This window comes from Rhododendron vialii, chromosome 12a (genome assembly GCF_030253575.1).
Source record: "Rhododendron vialii isolate Sample 1 chromosome 12a, ASM3025357v1".
In the NCBI taxonomy this organism is placed as follows: domain Eukaryota; kingdom Viridiplantae; phylum Streptophyta; class Magnoliopsida; order Ericales; family Ericaceae; genus Rhododendron; species Rhododendron vialii.
Window position 1 is genome coordinate 5801888 of NC_080568.1, and position 14783 is coordinate 5816670.

Here is a 14783-nt window from a genome sequence, read left to right on the forward strand (position 1 = left end):
AATAATTTGAAAATACATATAAAGAGTAAAAAAATAAGTGTTCCGATTTTTAATTCGTTTGAACCGGTGCGAAGATCTTATTTTTCTTATCATTTCATCATAAATGGCCGTAATGAATTTTTTGCTCTAAGGCCTTTCAATGAGCACCCTAAGAGAGACCTGAAACTAAATAATAAGTCTTAGGGTACTTGTTGAAAGGCCTTCGAGCCAAAAATTTATTATGATCATTGAAGACAAAATGATAAAAAAAAAACAAGATCTTTGCATCGATTCAACCAGAATGAAATTTGGAACACTTAAATAATATTAAATAAATAAATATGAAAAAAGATATAAAAGTTACTATTAAGTAAATAAATAAAAAATAAGAAAATGACGTGGGTTGAATATTGCCGGGGTAGTTTGGTGGGGGGGGGGGGGTGTGTGTGTCGGGGGGCGCGCAAAGAGGTTTGCCTACTGAGTCGGCCGCGGCCAAGGCCCGCCACTGAGGGTGGATTTTAGTTTTAAAAGTAAAAAGTAGTACTCCCACCGTTCATTTTTAGTGTCCTGTTTCGTAACTCCAATTTATTAAAAAGACATCATCATTATACATTTCATATCAACTTTTTCCTCCACTTTCCTTACTTATCCATCTTCATTACATTTTTATTCATTAACTTTTCAAAATGGAGTATACTTTTAGGAACAAAATAGACAATGCACCAACTTTTACCCACTAACTTTACAAAATAGATACTTATTAAGGGATATCCCAAAATAAAATACTGGACTCTAAATAAGGGATGGAGGGAGTAACTTTTTTTTATTTATTTTTATTCAAAAGAAATCTGCAATGATTAATTTTGTGTCAAATTTTTGTGATTTCTATTGATTCGTCTCGACAAGAAAAATCGAAAAAGTATAAAATTTTGATCGAAACTCATAAACTTTTAAAAAAGGAAAATTCTAAAATCAGCCCAATGGGCTGACGATAGTAGGTGTGTGAATGTGTATTAAAGGATATAAAAAGTACACAGAAACACGTGTTTTTCTTGTCTTTTAGTGTGTTTAACGTCAGCCCAATAGACTGACAATAGCAAGACCGTTTAAAAAAAGGCGAAAATAAGTAAAATAAGTTGTCTTTTTGACTTATTTGTGTCTTTATCAAAAAATTTACTCTATGAGTTTTTATCATATTTTTTTTACTTTTTCGATTCCTCTCAACGAGACGAATTAATAAGACACAAAATTTTAACGCAAAACAAAAAAATGCAAAAAACATTGAATTAAAACAAAAAATAAGTCATCTTACTTTTTAATCTAAACCTACCCTAAGATGCCCAATATTTTTGATTTGTAAGAGATATTTATTGAACATTTTTTTTATCAGAATATTTATTGAACATTAAAAGCGTATTTTTTCCGTCCTAAAATATTGAGGTTTATGTTTGAGTAAAATATTAACGCACACTACTTGTGATTCCTATTATACGACTTAAAAGAAAAAAAGTTCTATTATAAGGACAAACTGAAATCATATATGTAAGGAGCGTACTCCAATTTTTTTTAAATTTTTTTTGGCAACGTAGGAACAACCCTACAGACAGGTCACTAAATGGATCCGATTGCACAACCCAAAATATTTGGGAGAGCTATGGGGGAGGACGCTTCCCTTTGTTGGACTTCTAGTTTCCTTGTGGGTGTATCCGGGTGATGTTTAGGTTTCAGTTGCTTTGTTTATTGGCATTTTTTTTTTTGTTGTTGTTGGGTGGGGGGTGTTGTCGCTTCCCTTTCATTGCAGTTGTAGTCTCCTTGTGGGTTCTTGTAGGTTTGTTAGGTTTCGATGGTTGTCTTATTGTGGGTTGTGTAGGTATCCTTGTGGGTTCTTGCGGGTGTTGTTAGGTTTCGATGGTTTTGATGCTGGGTGTCTGTTTTTCCCTAGGTTTGAGGCTTGTTAGGCGTATGTTTATTTTCAAGTCGGGTTTCTTTGAATTTTTGGTGTTCGGTAGGTGTCTTGTCTTATTCGTCGTCTCCTTTCGGTGGTCTTTGCTGGTTTATTCCGGAGTGCCCTTGTAACCGTTTATAAAAATTAATAAAATCTTTATGCTATTTATAAAAAACAAACAAATAAATAAATAAACAAAACAGGAGGCCCGAAAATGCTTCTGCCCACCTGCCCCGTTCCACAACTGAGAATAAGAACTTATTTTTTAAGAAGGCAATTTCAAGCTTAAAAATAATGTGTTTACGCTAATAATTTTCCTATCAATATGGATCTTGTTTGATAGATTTTATCGAGATCTTTTATACGGTGCAAAAAAAATCAAAAAATTATTTTTCATTTATATTATTTTTTAGTTTGAAAATGTGAAATAAGTACTTATTTTTTAAGAAGGTGTTCTGGAACGGAGCCTAGACTTATCAGAGATATGATCTTATGTTTCACAAGATTATACAATCACAAATTCACAATATACGGCACGTACAAGATACTTGTGTTTTACACTACGGCTCCGTTTGTTTCGATGTAAGAATATTTTTACAATATTTTTTATGTGTAATATTTTTTCAGAAAACAAACTTCAAATTTTTATTTTTCGGTATTTGGTTGACACTTGAAAATATTTTCAGAAATCAATAAAATAGTATAGAGAGAGAGGGGAGAGCTGAAACGGTGAAGAGATATGAGATTATTGGAATTGAACGTGGGTCAGGACTGACGATCAAGAAAACTAAGCAGTGAGAATTGCAATAGAAGCTAGCGAGTTCATTTCAGAAAATAACTTACGGAAGATTTAATGATAAGTCATTTTCATCCAATTGATGAAAAATGTTTTACATGTAAAATATTTTTTTCATTTTTTACATAACCAAATACCAAAAAATAGGTAAAATATTTTTCGTTCAAAGAAACGGGACATGCTTATGTACGTACAAGGTGGACGGACTACTAGACAACGTACGGTTCTATTGTCAATTGTCATGATTATATATGGACAGATCAAGGTGGACGGACGCAAGAGTCCAAGGGCAAGGAATGCATTGCTTGAGTCAAAATCACAAGGGTCCATTGTCCATTCTGCCTCCCACGTGACACTTTTTCCTTGGTTATTTTTTCGATCCGCGTTTCCTCAAGAGTCAAGATGCATGAATCTTTTTCCTTTTCCTTTTTTACCTGATCCCCCACCTGCTATCTAATCTCAGATTAGTCTTCCCGCCACACTTCATAGTGTTCACATACATATCATATCGTATCGAGTACAATTTTATTCATCCTTCTTAAAAAGAGGGTAAATATTACCCAAAGCCGGCATTGACTTTATGGAGGCTTAAAGCGAAAATCATCCTTTTTCAAAATCTTTAATGAACAAAATGAAAGTAGATACGTAGGGGTACTAAAATATGAGGGGCCTTTAAAATTTGCAAATTTGAGAGGGCCTAAAGCGACCGCAATACTTGTTTTAGCTAAGGACCGGTTTTGATATTATCCTCCCTCTTATTGATTGAAATTGTATAGATCCCACCATAAGGTGATGTCAATACATTTTTTAATAAGCATGTGATAGGTGTGTAAATTTGCGTATTTACGCCTCCGAACTTAGGCTTGTTATGTCCGTTTAGCACGCTATTTGGGGTTTGATATTTGTTAATTGCGTTTCAGGACTCTCGATGCCGATGGATAATATTTAGAGCTAAAGTGCAAATTTGAAATCTACTTGGTGTCAAAGCAAAATTGGGCCGATGAAATTGATCAAGTTACTAGATAAATGAAGGAGATGCATTGGAAATTGGGTTATGACTTAATTAGGCAGGCTTCTTTAGAAGGTGTGCCTAATAATTATTTGTAATATGGACTTAAGGTTGGGGCCCAAGATTTCAACAATTGCAGTACATGGCTAAGCCAACTCTCGGCCCACGAGGGTCATTTATTTACACCCACGAGGATTATAAAAGAGAGGAACGGTTTTGATTAGGGATCACTTTTACTTTACACGAAAAAATGAACGGGGCTTCCGTAAAAAAAAACAGAGACTTCTGGAACGCAGAAACGGGGAACGAGCTCGGCACTATCTCGGCGGCTCACGACTGAAACAGAAGAAGACGAAGGCTTCGGGGTTTATTCTTTTATTATTATTTCAATGGAGTTTCATACTTGCATGATTATTTGTTCGGATTTTTTTTTACAGCTTTAGACGTACGTTCTTTCATTCAAAGTTATTTTCTGTTCAAGTTCTTAAAGTTTTGTTCAATTACTTACCTTCCAGTAATTCGTACTACGTTTTGTTATTAATTAAAGTTATTCGTTTGAGTTATTTTGGTATTAATCTTTTGTTTATTTTCTCTTATGCGTAATAGAACCATGTTTCAATTTAGGGTTTCTTTTGTTTATTGCATAATGATTAGTGAGTAGTCGTTTAGGTAGGGTCGCGGAGTGATTAGCACACCGTGGCTAGTTCGGGCACTGCTCCTTTTATTAAACAATGAAAAACCGATGTTAGATTGAAAAATACTTCCCGCGGACGAATCCGGGCATCGTCGGAGCCCATGTGAACGGGGGAATGGGGGTCCAAAACTCATTCTTCGCTGCGCATGGGTATACGGCGACCATAGGGTCTCGCATCTTGCGGGGTATCTTTTTCAATCTAAAATTAAACATTTTTAAGAACTCCAAAGTCCAAACAGAGCAGGCTAATTCGGACTAGTTATAAGTGCTATGAACCCTACGATCGTACCTTTCTTTTAATTATCTGAAAAGTACAATCAATTTCGTAGGTTTAGTTTAATCTCAAATCAACCGATAAGGGGTGGCTACCTAAGAGCTATTTTTAATACTACAACCCGAGTTTTCACAGCACACACTTCACCGTCCTTAGTGGATTCGACTCCGGTCTTACCGGGTATTGTGCTACATCGGTCTCAGCCTTACGCTTGGGGCAACCCATTATTTTAGGTCTAGAAATCGGTCAAGCAGTATCCAATTCCGCTTCACGTGATTTTTATGAATCAATGAACTCTATATCGAGAATCTTAAAATTGGAAGTTCAAATAATTAAAACAAAACCCTAGCAGAACCCATTCTCCTACGTAACAATCTTAATTGACAAAAATCTTAGAGAGGAAATGAGCATGAGAATTTTAATTTCCCAAGTGGATAAGGGAAAAATAGAGGGGATAGAAGCTGACCTTGGACTGAGTTCGTGCAAAATCTGGGTCTTGAATTGAGTACAAAATTTCGTCATTTTTTTCTGAACTGGGCAAACTATTGGCTTTGGGTGCCACAAATATACCAATTGAATCAAGATAGATCCCAGCACGTCCATGGAATCCAGTGATGACTAAAGAAAACCATGAATCCAATCAGAGAAGAGAGAGAGATTAAGCTCTATTGCTGAGTTGTCATTCAATGGTAACCTCCAGGTACAAAACATGGACGTATCACCTCATTGTAATTCAGTTTTTGAGAATACAACAGAAAGCAATTTCTCCTCTCTGTCTCTCTCTCTCTCTCTCTCTCTCTCTTCTCTGATTGGATTCATGGTTTTCTTTATGGTATCAAAGCTTTACTGACGCAAGTCGATTCGATTCTGAGAATTTTTGCTTCACAAGTTTTCGATTCTATGGATCCGGTATATCAAGTTCGTCATTTCTCTTTTCGATTCTTCAACTGAGTAAAACAAAACCTAGCTGATTTCTTCAATTCGATATTGATGGCATCGACGACGGTAACATTTCCTCCTTCGCTCATGTTTCTTATGTCGAATTTCCACAATTTCGTTACTATTAAGTTGGACAGTACAAATTACATGTTATGGCGGATTCAAGTTGAGAACATTGTGAGTGCCAATGGCTTCTTTGAGTATCTTGATGGTTCGATTGAGTGCCCTGCTTCTCAAGTTCGTAATGACGAGGGCAGTCTGATATCTAATTCAGCGTATACTATGTGGAAACTCATTGACACACAACTACTTTCATGTCTTACTGCCTCTCTTTCTCCAACAACTTTACCCTATATTTTAGGGTTACATCATGCTCATGAAGTTTGGGACTCTTTGTCTAATAGATATAATTCCTTATCCAAGAGTAATGTTCAAGATCTTAAGAGTAAGTTGTACAACATCACCAAGACTTCTACGATTGAATGTTATATTGATAGTATCAAAGAATATGCTCAGAAACTTGCTGCAGCTGGCAGTCCAATTGATGAGGACGATCTCATCTTTCATACTCTTAGGGGTTTACCTGGTGTTTTTAATGGTTTAAAGACCACAGTAAGGGCTATGCAAACAAGCGGTCAGAACATCATGTTTAATGATGTGGTGAATATGCTCAAAGGAGAAGATCTCCAATTACTTCAGGAAACACATATAGGAGTTGACACTGGTTCTGTTCTTGTTGCAACAAATAGTCATTCAACAAGCCATGGAAAATCAGTTGAACCTACATCTGTTATACCATCAGTTTTGAATCCACCTGGTGGACAACTTGGTTTTTCTTCTCAACTTGGACCTACTCAATCAGTTGGCTTCTCTCAGTTTGGTTATATGCCTGGTTCTTCTCAATCTGCTTCTGTGCCCTTTTCTAATCAGTTTGGACCATCTCAGCAATTTAGTCAATCTGTCCCATCTTTTATGCCTCCTCAACATGGGCCACAACAGTTTTATCAGGTTTATCCACAACAGTCTAGAGGTTTTAACAGAGGAAGAGGCAGAGGTCCACGAATGCCATGTGATATATGTGGTCGTACTAATCATTCCACAAATTACTGTCACTATAGGTCTCCAACTCCATCTTATCAGTGGAGGCCACCTGGGCCTTGGATGAATCCGATGACCAATTATCCCAGTGGGATGCCTATGTTTCAACCCCCTTTTCTTACAAGTCAGCAACCCATGGTTAACTCACAACAGCATGGCCAGAATATAGTTTCATCTCACCAGCATGGCCAGCATTTTGCAGCTCCATCCTCACAGAATTCTTCTCCTCATATGTTTGCTGGATTCACTGAGGCTTATTCTGTTCCAAATATGTCATGTTTCCCTGGTTATTACACAGGAAGGGGCTTTAATGAAGCATAGTTTTCTCATGGATCTCAGTTGCCTCTTTCTTCAGTTGTTGGAACTTCAACTTCTGTTGGTCAACCATGGTACTTTGATAGTGGTGCTACCAACCACATTACTAACAATCTTCAGAACCTAACAAACCCCCAACCTGCAAACACTCAAGATGGCATCATGGTGGGCAATGGTTCACATCTCCAAGTTTCTCATACTGGCAAAGGATTGCTTCCAACACCTTCAGGTCTTTTTCAGTTATCTCATGTTCTTCATACACCTCAAATTACTCACAATCTAATTTCAGTTCATCAGTTTGCTAAAGATAATCAGTGCGCCCTAACCTTTGACTCTTCTGGTCTTGAAATTCAGGACAAGAATTCCCACAGAATCTTGTACAAGGGACCCTGTCACAGGGGACTCTATCCCATTCTGACCTCCTCTGAGCATTATCTTGGTAATTCTGCATCAGCTTTTGTAAGCACTTCTTCTCCTTCTGCAATGCTTTGGCATCAGAAACTTGGACATCCTAGTCTTCCTTTGTTTCAAGCTTTAATAAAACAATATGACTTACCTGTTTCTAAGCCTCATTTGGTTAACTGTAGATGCTGTAATATGGCTAAAAGCCATAAACTTCAATTTTCCCTTTCCAATACTACTACTACTACTCCTTTTCAATTGATTCACATGGATGTTTGGGGTCCATCACCCATACCTTCACATAAAGGGTTTAGATATTACTTGTTGCTCATTGATGATTACTCTAGATTTACTTGGCTTTTCCCATTGCATTATAAATCAGAAGTTAAGCATGTGATTGCTCACTTCAAAGCCTATGTTTCCACTCAATTTCATACAACTGTTCAGAGTTTTAGGAGTGATAATGGGGGGGAGTTTATAAATCATTTTCTTCTTAATCTCTTTCTCACTAGTGGCATAATACATCAAACCTCCTGTCCTCACACTCCAGAACAGAATGGCCTTGCAGAAAGAAAACACAGGCATCTCATAGAAACAACAATAACACTTCTTTTGCAGTCTCAATTACCCACTTCTTTCTGGCTTGAAGCCCTTACCACTGCTGTTTATCTTGCAAACAGGTTGCCTCATACTAGTCTTAAATATCAAGTTCCTTACACCTTGTTATTTCATACATCACCTGATTATCAGTTTCTCAAACCTTTTGGATGCTGTTGCTACCCTTGGTTAAAACCATATGTTTCTAATAAGCTGACTCCCAAATCTACTCCCTGTATATTTCTGGGTTACTGTTCTCATACTAAGGGCTATAAATGCTATGATCCTAGAACAAATAAGGTTTATGTTTCTCGGCATGTTAAATTTGTTGAGTCTGAATTTCCGTTTTCTGATCTTGTAAAGGATGATTTAACCTCTTCTATTGCTTCGACAGTGTCCTTTATTGTTCCACTTACTACCTTTGAGGATATGAATATTTCAATTCCTTTTTCTTCTCCTCATTCTCCTACTCCTGAAAATTCCTCTCCACCTCTTTCTCAAATAACTCTTTTACTTGATTCTGACCCTACCATTTCTGTTTCTATTAATCATGAGTCTCCAACATCTGCATCTGAATCCTTCTCTTCTGTTCCTCTTCAGCCTCAGTCATTCTCTTCTGATTCATCTTCTGCTCCTTCTACCATTCCTGATTATGGTCATGATGAGACTATTGTTCCTGATATTCCTTCTGCTGATCTTATTCCCGTTCCTCCTCCTACTCAGTTGCTTCCTCCTGTCAATCATCATCCCATGGCTACAAGATCTAAACATGGGATTGTTAAACCTAAAATCCAGTTTAGTCTGAATGTTGTTGGTACAGACTTACCTTTGCCAGAAAAAGAACCTAACCATTACTCTGAGGCTGTCAGAAGTTCTGCTTGGCAACAAGCCATGAATGAAGAATATCAAGCTTTGGTTAAACAAGGTACATGGACCTTGGTTCCTCCTCCTTTAGGAGCCAACATAATAGGCTGTCAGTGGATATATAAGATCAAACGTCATTCTGATGGAAGTGTGGCCCGGTATAAAGCTCGTTTGGTTGCAAATGGCAATCAACAAACTGAGGGCCTTGATTTTACAGAAACCTTCAGCCCTGTGATCAAACAACCCACTGTAAGGGTGGTTCTGAGCCTTGTTGTGCATCATGCATGGCCAATCAAGCAATTGGATGTATCCAATGCTTTCTTGCATGGAGTCATCGATGAGGAAGTGTTTATGAGACAGCCCCTTGGTTACAAAGACCCTACTCATCCTAGCTATGTGTGCAAATTAACCAAAGCTCTTTATGGTTTAAGACAAGCACCCAGGGCTTGGTTTTCAGTCTTTTCTGGTTTTCTAATTCAACAAGGATTTACACAGAGCAAAGCTGATTCTTCTTTGTTCATTAGGAAAACAGATTCTGATATCACTTTAGTTTTGGTATATGTGGATGATATCTTGATTACTGGGGGTAATGCTGCATATATTTCAGAGTTGATCTCAGTTTTAAGCTCTAAATTTGTGATGAAGGATCTTGGGTGTCTGAGTTATTTCCTTGGGATTGAGGTGTTATATCATGGTTCATCTATCATATTGTCTCAAACCAAGTATGCTCATGATCTACTAGTAAAGGCAGGAATGCTTGAATGTAAATCTAGTCCTTCTCCTACTTCATCAAAGTCTGCTATCTTTGATCCTGATCCAGCCTTTACTGATATTCATTGGTTCAGAACTGTGGTAGGATCACTTCAGTATCTCACCCTTACTAAACCTGAGATTGCTTATGCTGTAAACCTTGCATGCCAACACATGCATAGTCCTAAACACAGTCACTTTGTGGCTGTTAAAAGAATTCTCAGGTATATACGAGGTACTCTTCATCAAGGGTTGCTTTTTACTCCAAGTCCATTACAGTTAAGTGCTTTTTCAGACACTGACTGGGCAGGGAATCCTTTAGATAGGAGATCAACTTCTGGGTATTGCTTGTTTCTAGGTTCCAACCTTGTGTCATGGTGTGCCAAGAAACAAGCAACTGTTGCAAGATCGTCTACAGAGGCTGAGTACAGGTCCTTAGCCCAAACAGCTGCAGATGTGACTTGGGTGCATCAGTTGCTCTTGGAACTTTCTGTCCCTTCTCTCTTGCCTTACACAATTTGGTGTGACAATCTTTCTGCGATTGCTTTGGCATCAAATCCAGTTTTTCATGCACGAACAAAGCATGTGGAAATTGATTATCATTTTATACGAGAAAAGGTGCTGTCCAAACTGATTGCAGTTCATCATATTGGTTCCATGGAGCAGGTTGCAGACATTTTTACTAAACCTCTTTCTGTCGCACGTTTTCTGTTACTAAAAGCCAAACTCATGGTTGTCAATACACCCATGAGTTTGCAGGGGACTGTAAGTAAGAGTCATTAGTGTCAAATAAGTAATTAGTGAGTTAGTTAAGTTTGTTAATTGGTCATTAGGTAAGTCGGTGGACTTAAGCTCTATTGCTGAGTTGTCATTCAATGGTAACCTCCAGGTACAAAACATGGACGTATCACCTCATTGTAATTCAGTTTTTGAGAATACAACAGAAAGCAATTTCTCCTCTCTCTCTCTCTCTCTCTCTCTCTCTCTTCTCTGATTGGATTCATGGTTTTCTTTAATGACTCCACCTTCTATTGGGATGGACACAGAATAAGCACCGGATTTCAAACCGAAAGGCCCATTTTTCTTTAGATTTGTATTAATTCTGAGAGATACGATCACAAGGACTGTATAGTAGATTCCGTATGTCACGTTTATTGACGAGAGTTGCTCTACTGAACTGTCGATGCAAAACTAAAATGGTAAGAGTATAAATTAGTTCTTTATTTGGGACGCAAAAACCCAAAAAAAAAAAATAAAAATCAGCTGACATTAACGTAGTTTTTGGTTGTATAATCCACTTGCCTATTCTTATCAACAATAAAGATCGGGAAAAATTTTGCAATGAACACAAAGGAAAGTGCAAAATTCCTGGCATAGAGGTGTTTAGAGCCGTCCGATGTGTGGGACCCACGTGCATCGGCAGGATCTAGATATATCTCTATCTGAGTTTGTGAATAAGCACTAAAGAGGGTCACACCGTTTCAGTCGCACCGCCAAAGTCACAGCCAAATTTCATGGAGCTTCCTATAACAACACCATCGCGGGTTTTACTTTCGAATAAAACTGAATGGATAGCATCTTTATAACTAATAGTTATCTGCATTATAGGCCCGTTGGGCCTGTAAGCCCATTCTCCGCCACCTTTCCCTCCCCATGGCCCTAAAGATATCCATCCTTCTTCAGCGCTAATCCTGCCCTGCACATTCACACAATATATTACAACCTTCTTTTCAAAACAATCAATGTACTCTTTTTTTGAAAGGCGAAAAATTTATTAATCTTTAGAAACAAATAACAAAAATTAAAAAAATCCAATACAGCTTCAACTTAGAGACAAGAAAATCCACAAGGGGAAACAACAACTCCAGGAATCATAAGCCAACACGGACCCAAGGGAGAGAATAACAGCCCAAGATTGACAAGAAACTAACAATTAACAAAGATACCACTCTCAAAAAGACATCTAACTCCTAAAACCCAAAGCAAAACTCAACTAAGAAACACCAAACCTAGCAACCCACAACCAAAACAAAACAACAAAAACAAGAAGCACCCAAAGAAAGCAACAATCAATGTACTCTTGATGCAAGACCGTTAAATAAAGTTAATGAAGGAAGATAAAACCCTAGGCATCCCTATGCCTAAGGATTCTTAGACATCCTTGTGCTTGTGCCTATGGCATTATTGTTATATCCTCGTGCTTGTGCTTGTGCCTATATTTCATAAATAAACTTAAACATCATAGACCTTTGGGCGTAGCCCAGTTGGTCGTGTAACTCCCTTTGTGGTAATACTAACTTTTAACACCCCGCTAACTCCCGTTGATATATACAATGTTGACAAAAAAAGAAGCTTAAACATCATATGTAGAGTCCTTGTATAAACTCTTCCTACTTAAGGACTCTAAAAAAATGCTCTTCCACACAAAATATAATAAGAAAACAAAAAATAGTCTCTTCCAAGATAACCAAAGGATAAGGATAAGAAACCTAACCAAGACTCAAATAAGATAAAAGGATAAGGATAATAAACCTAACATGGACTCAAAATAGGATATATAACAACTTAATCTCAACTAATAAAAACCCTAAAATCTACATAGATAACTACTATAACAAAATCAGTCCAGCTCCTTTTGGGGGATTGCCGAGAAGCCTTCTACTTTAAAGGAGCCAGATATTCAAAACCAGAGGAAGTTCATATATACCAGACTTGGTTTCGATTTACTGGGGTTATTTGTTATTGGATGCTAGATGAACTTAGGGATTAGTAGAGGTGCACCGCAGGCATAACTTGGTGCAAACAACATGAGTTATAAAACAGAACTCAATTCATTGTGGCTATATGGTTCATTTCAAGCTCATTTTGATGATCGAAATCTTTATTTTTGTAACGCTTGTCAAAAAGATTAATTATAAGGAATTGAGCGAATAAGTATGTTTTTGGCCATTTGTTAGACACAACCATTCCTAAACCAAACACCGGAACATGGGAAACTTGTGTATGAATATAATACAAACTATTTATAGTCAAAGTAATACCAACCATATAACATGAAACTCTGCGCAAATGTACATCTAAAAGTCATTAATTACCTTCAAAATTAACTTGTACCATGAATTTATGTGCATGTTTTTTAAAAGAAAAAACTATCAAAAGATGACATTGACTAGGTCATATTACCACTTTGACGGTGCCAAGGTTGGAAATCACCAAAACCATGGTATGCTTCATAACTATTGACCAATACATGGTACCATTACTTGTCTATCTAGACCGCTTTGCCCTTTTTTGGGGTGCAAGTCAAACAAAAATAAGGACAACGTTCATGAAGTTATGAGAGCAAGTGCATCGATCTAATACAAAGGGCGAGTAAAAAAATGGATACAAAAATTGATTAAGCCCATACAATTAATACTCTCACAGGATGTTCAGACTTTAGGCGTTCAATTAAGTTGCACAAAAAGAAGGAGCAAGTCAATTTAGTGCAAATGGTAAGTTCAAAAAAGGAGACGAAAAGTGGGCGCGCCCATGTAATTTTTACTTTATGAGATATGTGAAGGGCTTTATGGGCGCAAGTCGCACAAGAAGAAGAAACAAGTCTACAAAGTTATGAGAACAACTCAATCTAATACAAAGGGCAAGTCCAAAAATGGATATAAAAAGTGGACCCATATAATTATTACTCTCTAAAATATGTACATGCTTTTTGGGTGTGCAAATCACACAAAAAAGAAGCAGCAAGCCCTTGAAGTTACTAGAGCAAGTGCATTTAGTACAAAAGACAAGTCAGAAACATGGAGGGTATAAGCCCAAAATGGTCAGGTCCAGACATGGTTACCATGGTCATTAAAATAAGAGGTTACCAGGTTTTGGTGATTTGGATAGTACTTGGGATCATGAAGTGGTAATATGACGTAGTCAATGTCATCTTTTGGTAATTCTCCCTTAAATGTGTATCTCAAATAGTACTCGCATAAACATTTGGGTGAGACACAGAAGTTCAGGTACAAATTCGTGCACAAATATGCATAGAACCACACGATGCATGTGGTACCATTCAGTCAATGTCTGGTGCACACAAATTGGATAGTTCAAGACAAACCTTTGTTCACATCTGTGAATGGAGTGGGAGCACACAACATCTTTTAAAAGATACACTATTTTGTTGAGATTTGAGATGACTACTGATGTATCTAACTCTTTCATGCGACTTTTGTAAATCAATAGATTCAGTGTCAAGAATCTTAAAAATGGACGTTTGGATCATAAAAACGGAACCATAAAAGACCCCATTCTCCTATATGTAACAAACTTACGAGAGATAAATGAGCATAAAACTTTTGTTTTACTAATTGGATAAGAGAAAAGTAGAAGAGATAGAAGCTGACCTTGAGCTGGGTGGGCACAGAATCTGTGTCTTCATCAATTGAATGAGAACTATCAACCTTTTTCTCTAAACTGGGAAAACTATTGACTTTGAGTGCTACAAATATACCAATTGCAGTTAAGGTGGATTCCACCACGTCCATGGAATCCAACGATGACCCCACCTTGTATAGGAATGGATACAGAAGCAACTGTTCTCAAACCATGAGGCCCATGTCTCTTCAAATTCGTATAAAAACAGAGAGAAGTGATTGTCATTTTTCCATTGTAGCGTTTCCATGTCAGGCTTATAGACGAGAGTTGCTCTACTGAACTGTCGATGCAAAACTATAAAAGTGCAAATTTAAATTAGGATTTTGTTTGGGATCGATGCTATGATCAATAAAATAAAAATCATCTGAAGTTATTGTAGTTTTTGTTAAATAATTCACTTGCTTATTCGTCTTGACAATAAAGGTCAAATAAAATTTTAAGAGAAAATTATATGAATAGAAATGAAAGTGCACAAATCCGGAAACAAAGGTGCCCAAAACCGTCCAACGCGTGTGGGACAAATATGCATCGGATGGATCTAGATATCTCTCTCTCTGGTTTGTGAATAATTAAGCTAAGGAGAGCCACACCGTTTCAGTCGCATCGCCACTGGTACCACCATATTTCACAAAGCTTCCTATAACAACGCCATCGCAACTTTTACTTTCGAATAAAATTGAATGGATAACATCTCCATAG

At 37.2% G+C, this 14783-nt stretch overlaps 1 protein-coding gene across 1 annotated transcript in view; it reads right to left on the reverse strand.

Annotated features, from left to right (window-relative positions):
- The window catches only part of LOC131310257 (uncharacterized), a 235973-nt gene that overhangs the window by 17910 nt on the left and 203280 nt on the right, over positions 1 to 14783 (reverse strand). The window contains exons 12-13 of the mRNA XM_058337177.1: positions 11140 to 11358; positions 10688 to 10853 (exon numbers count right to left, since the gene is read on the reverse strand). Coding sequence (XP_058193160.1) covers positions 10688 to 10853; positions 11140 to 11358 — 385 coding nt within the window. The remainder of the gene's footprint in view (positions 1 to 10687; positions 10854 to 11139; positions 11359 to 14783) is intronic.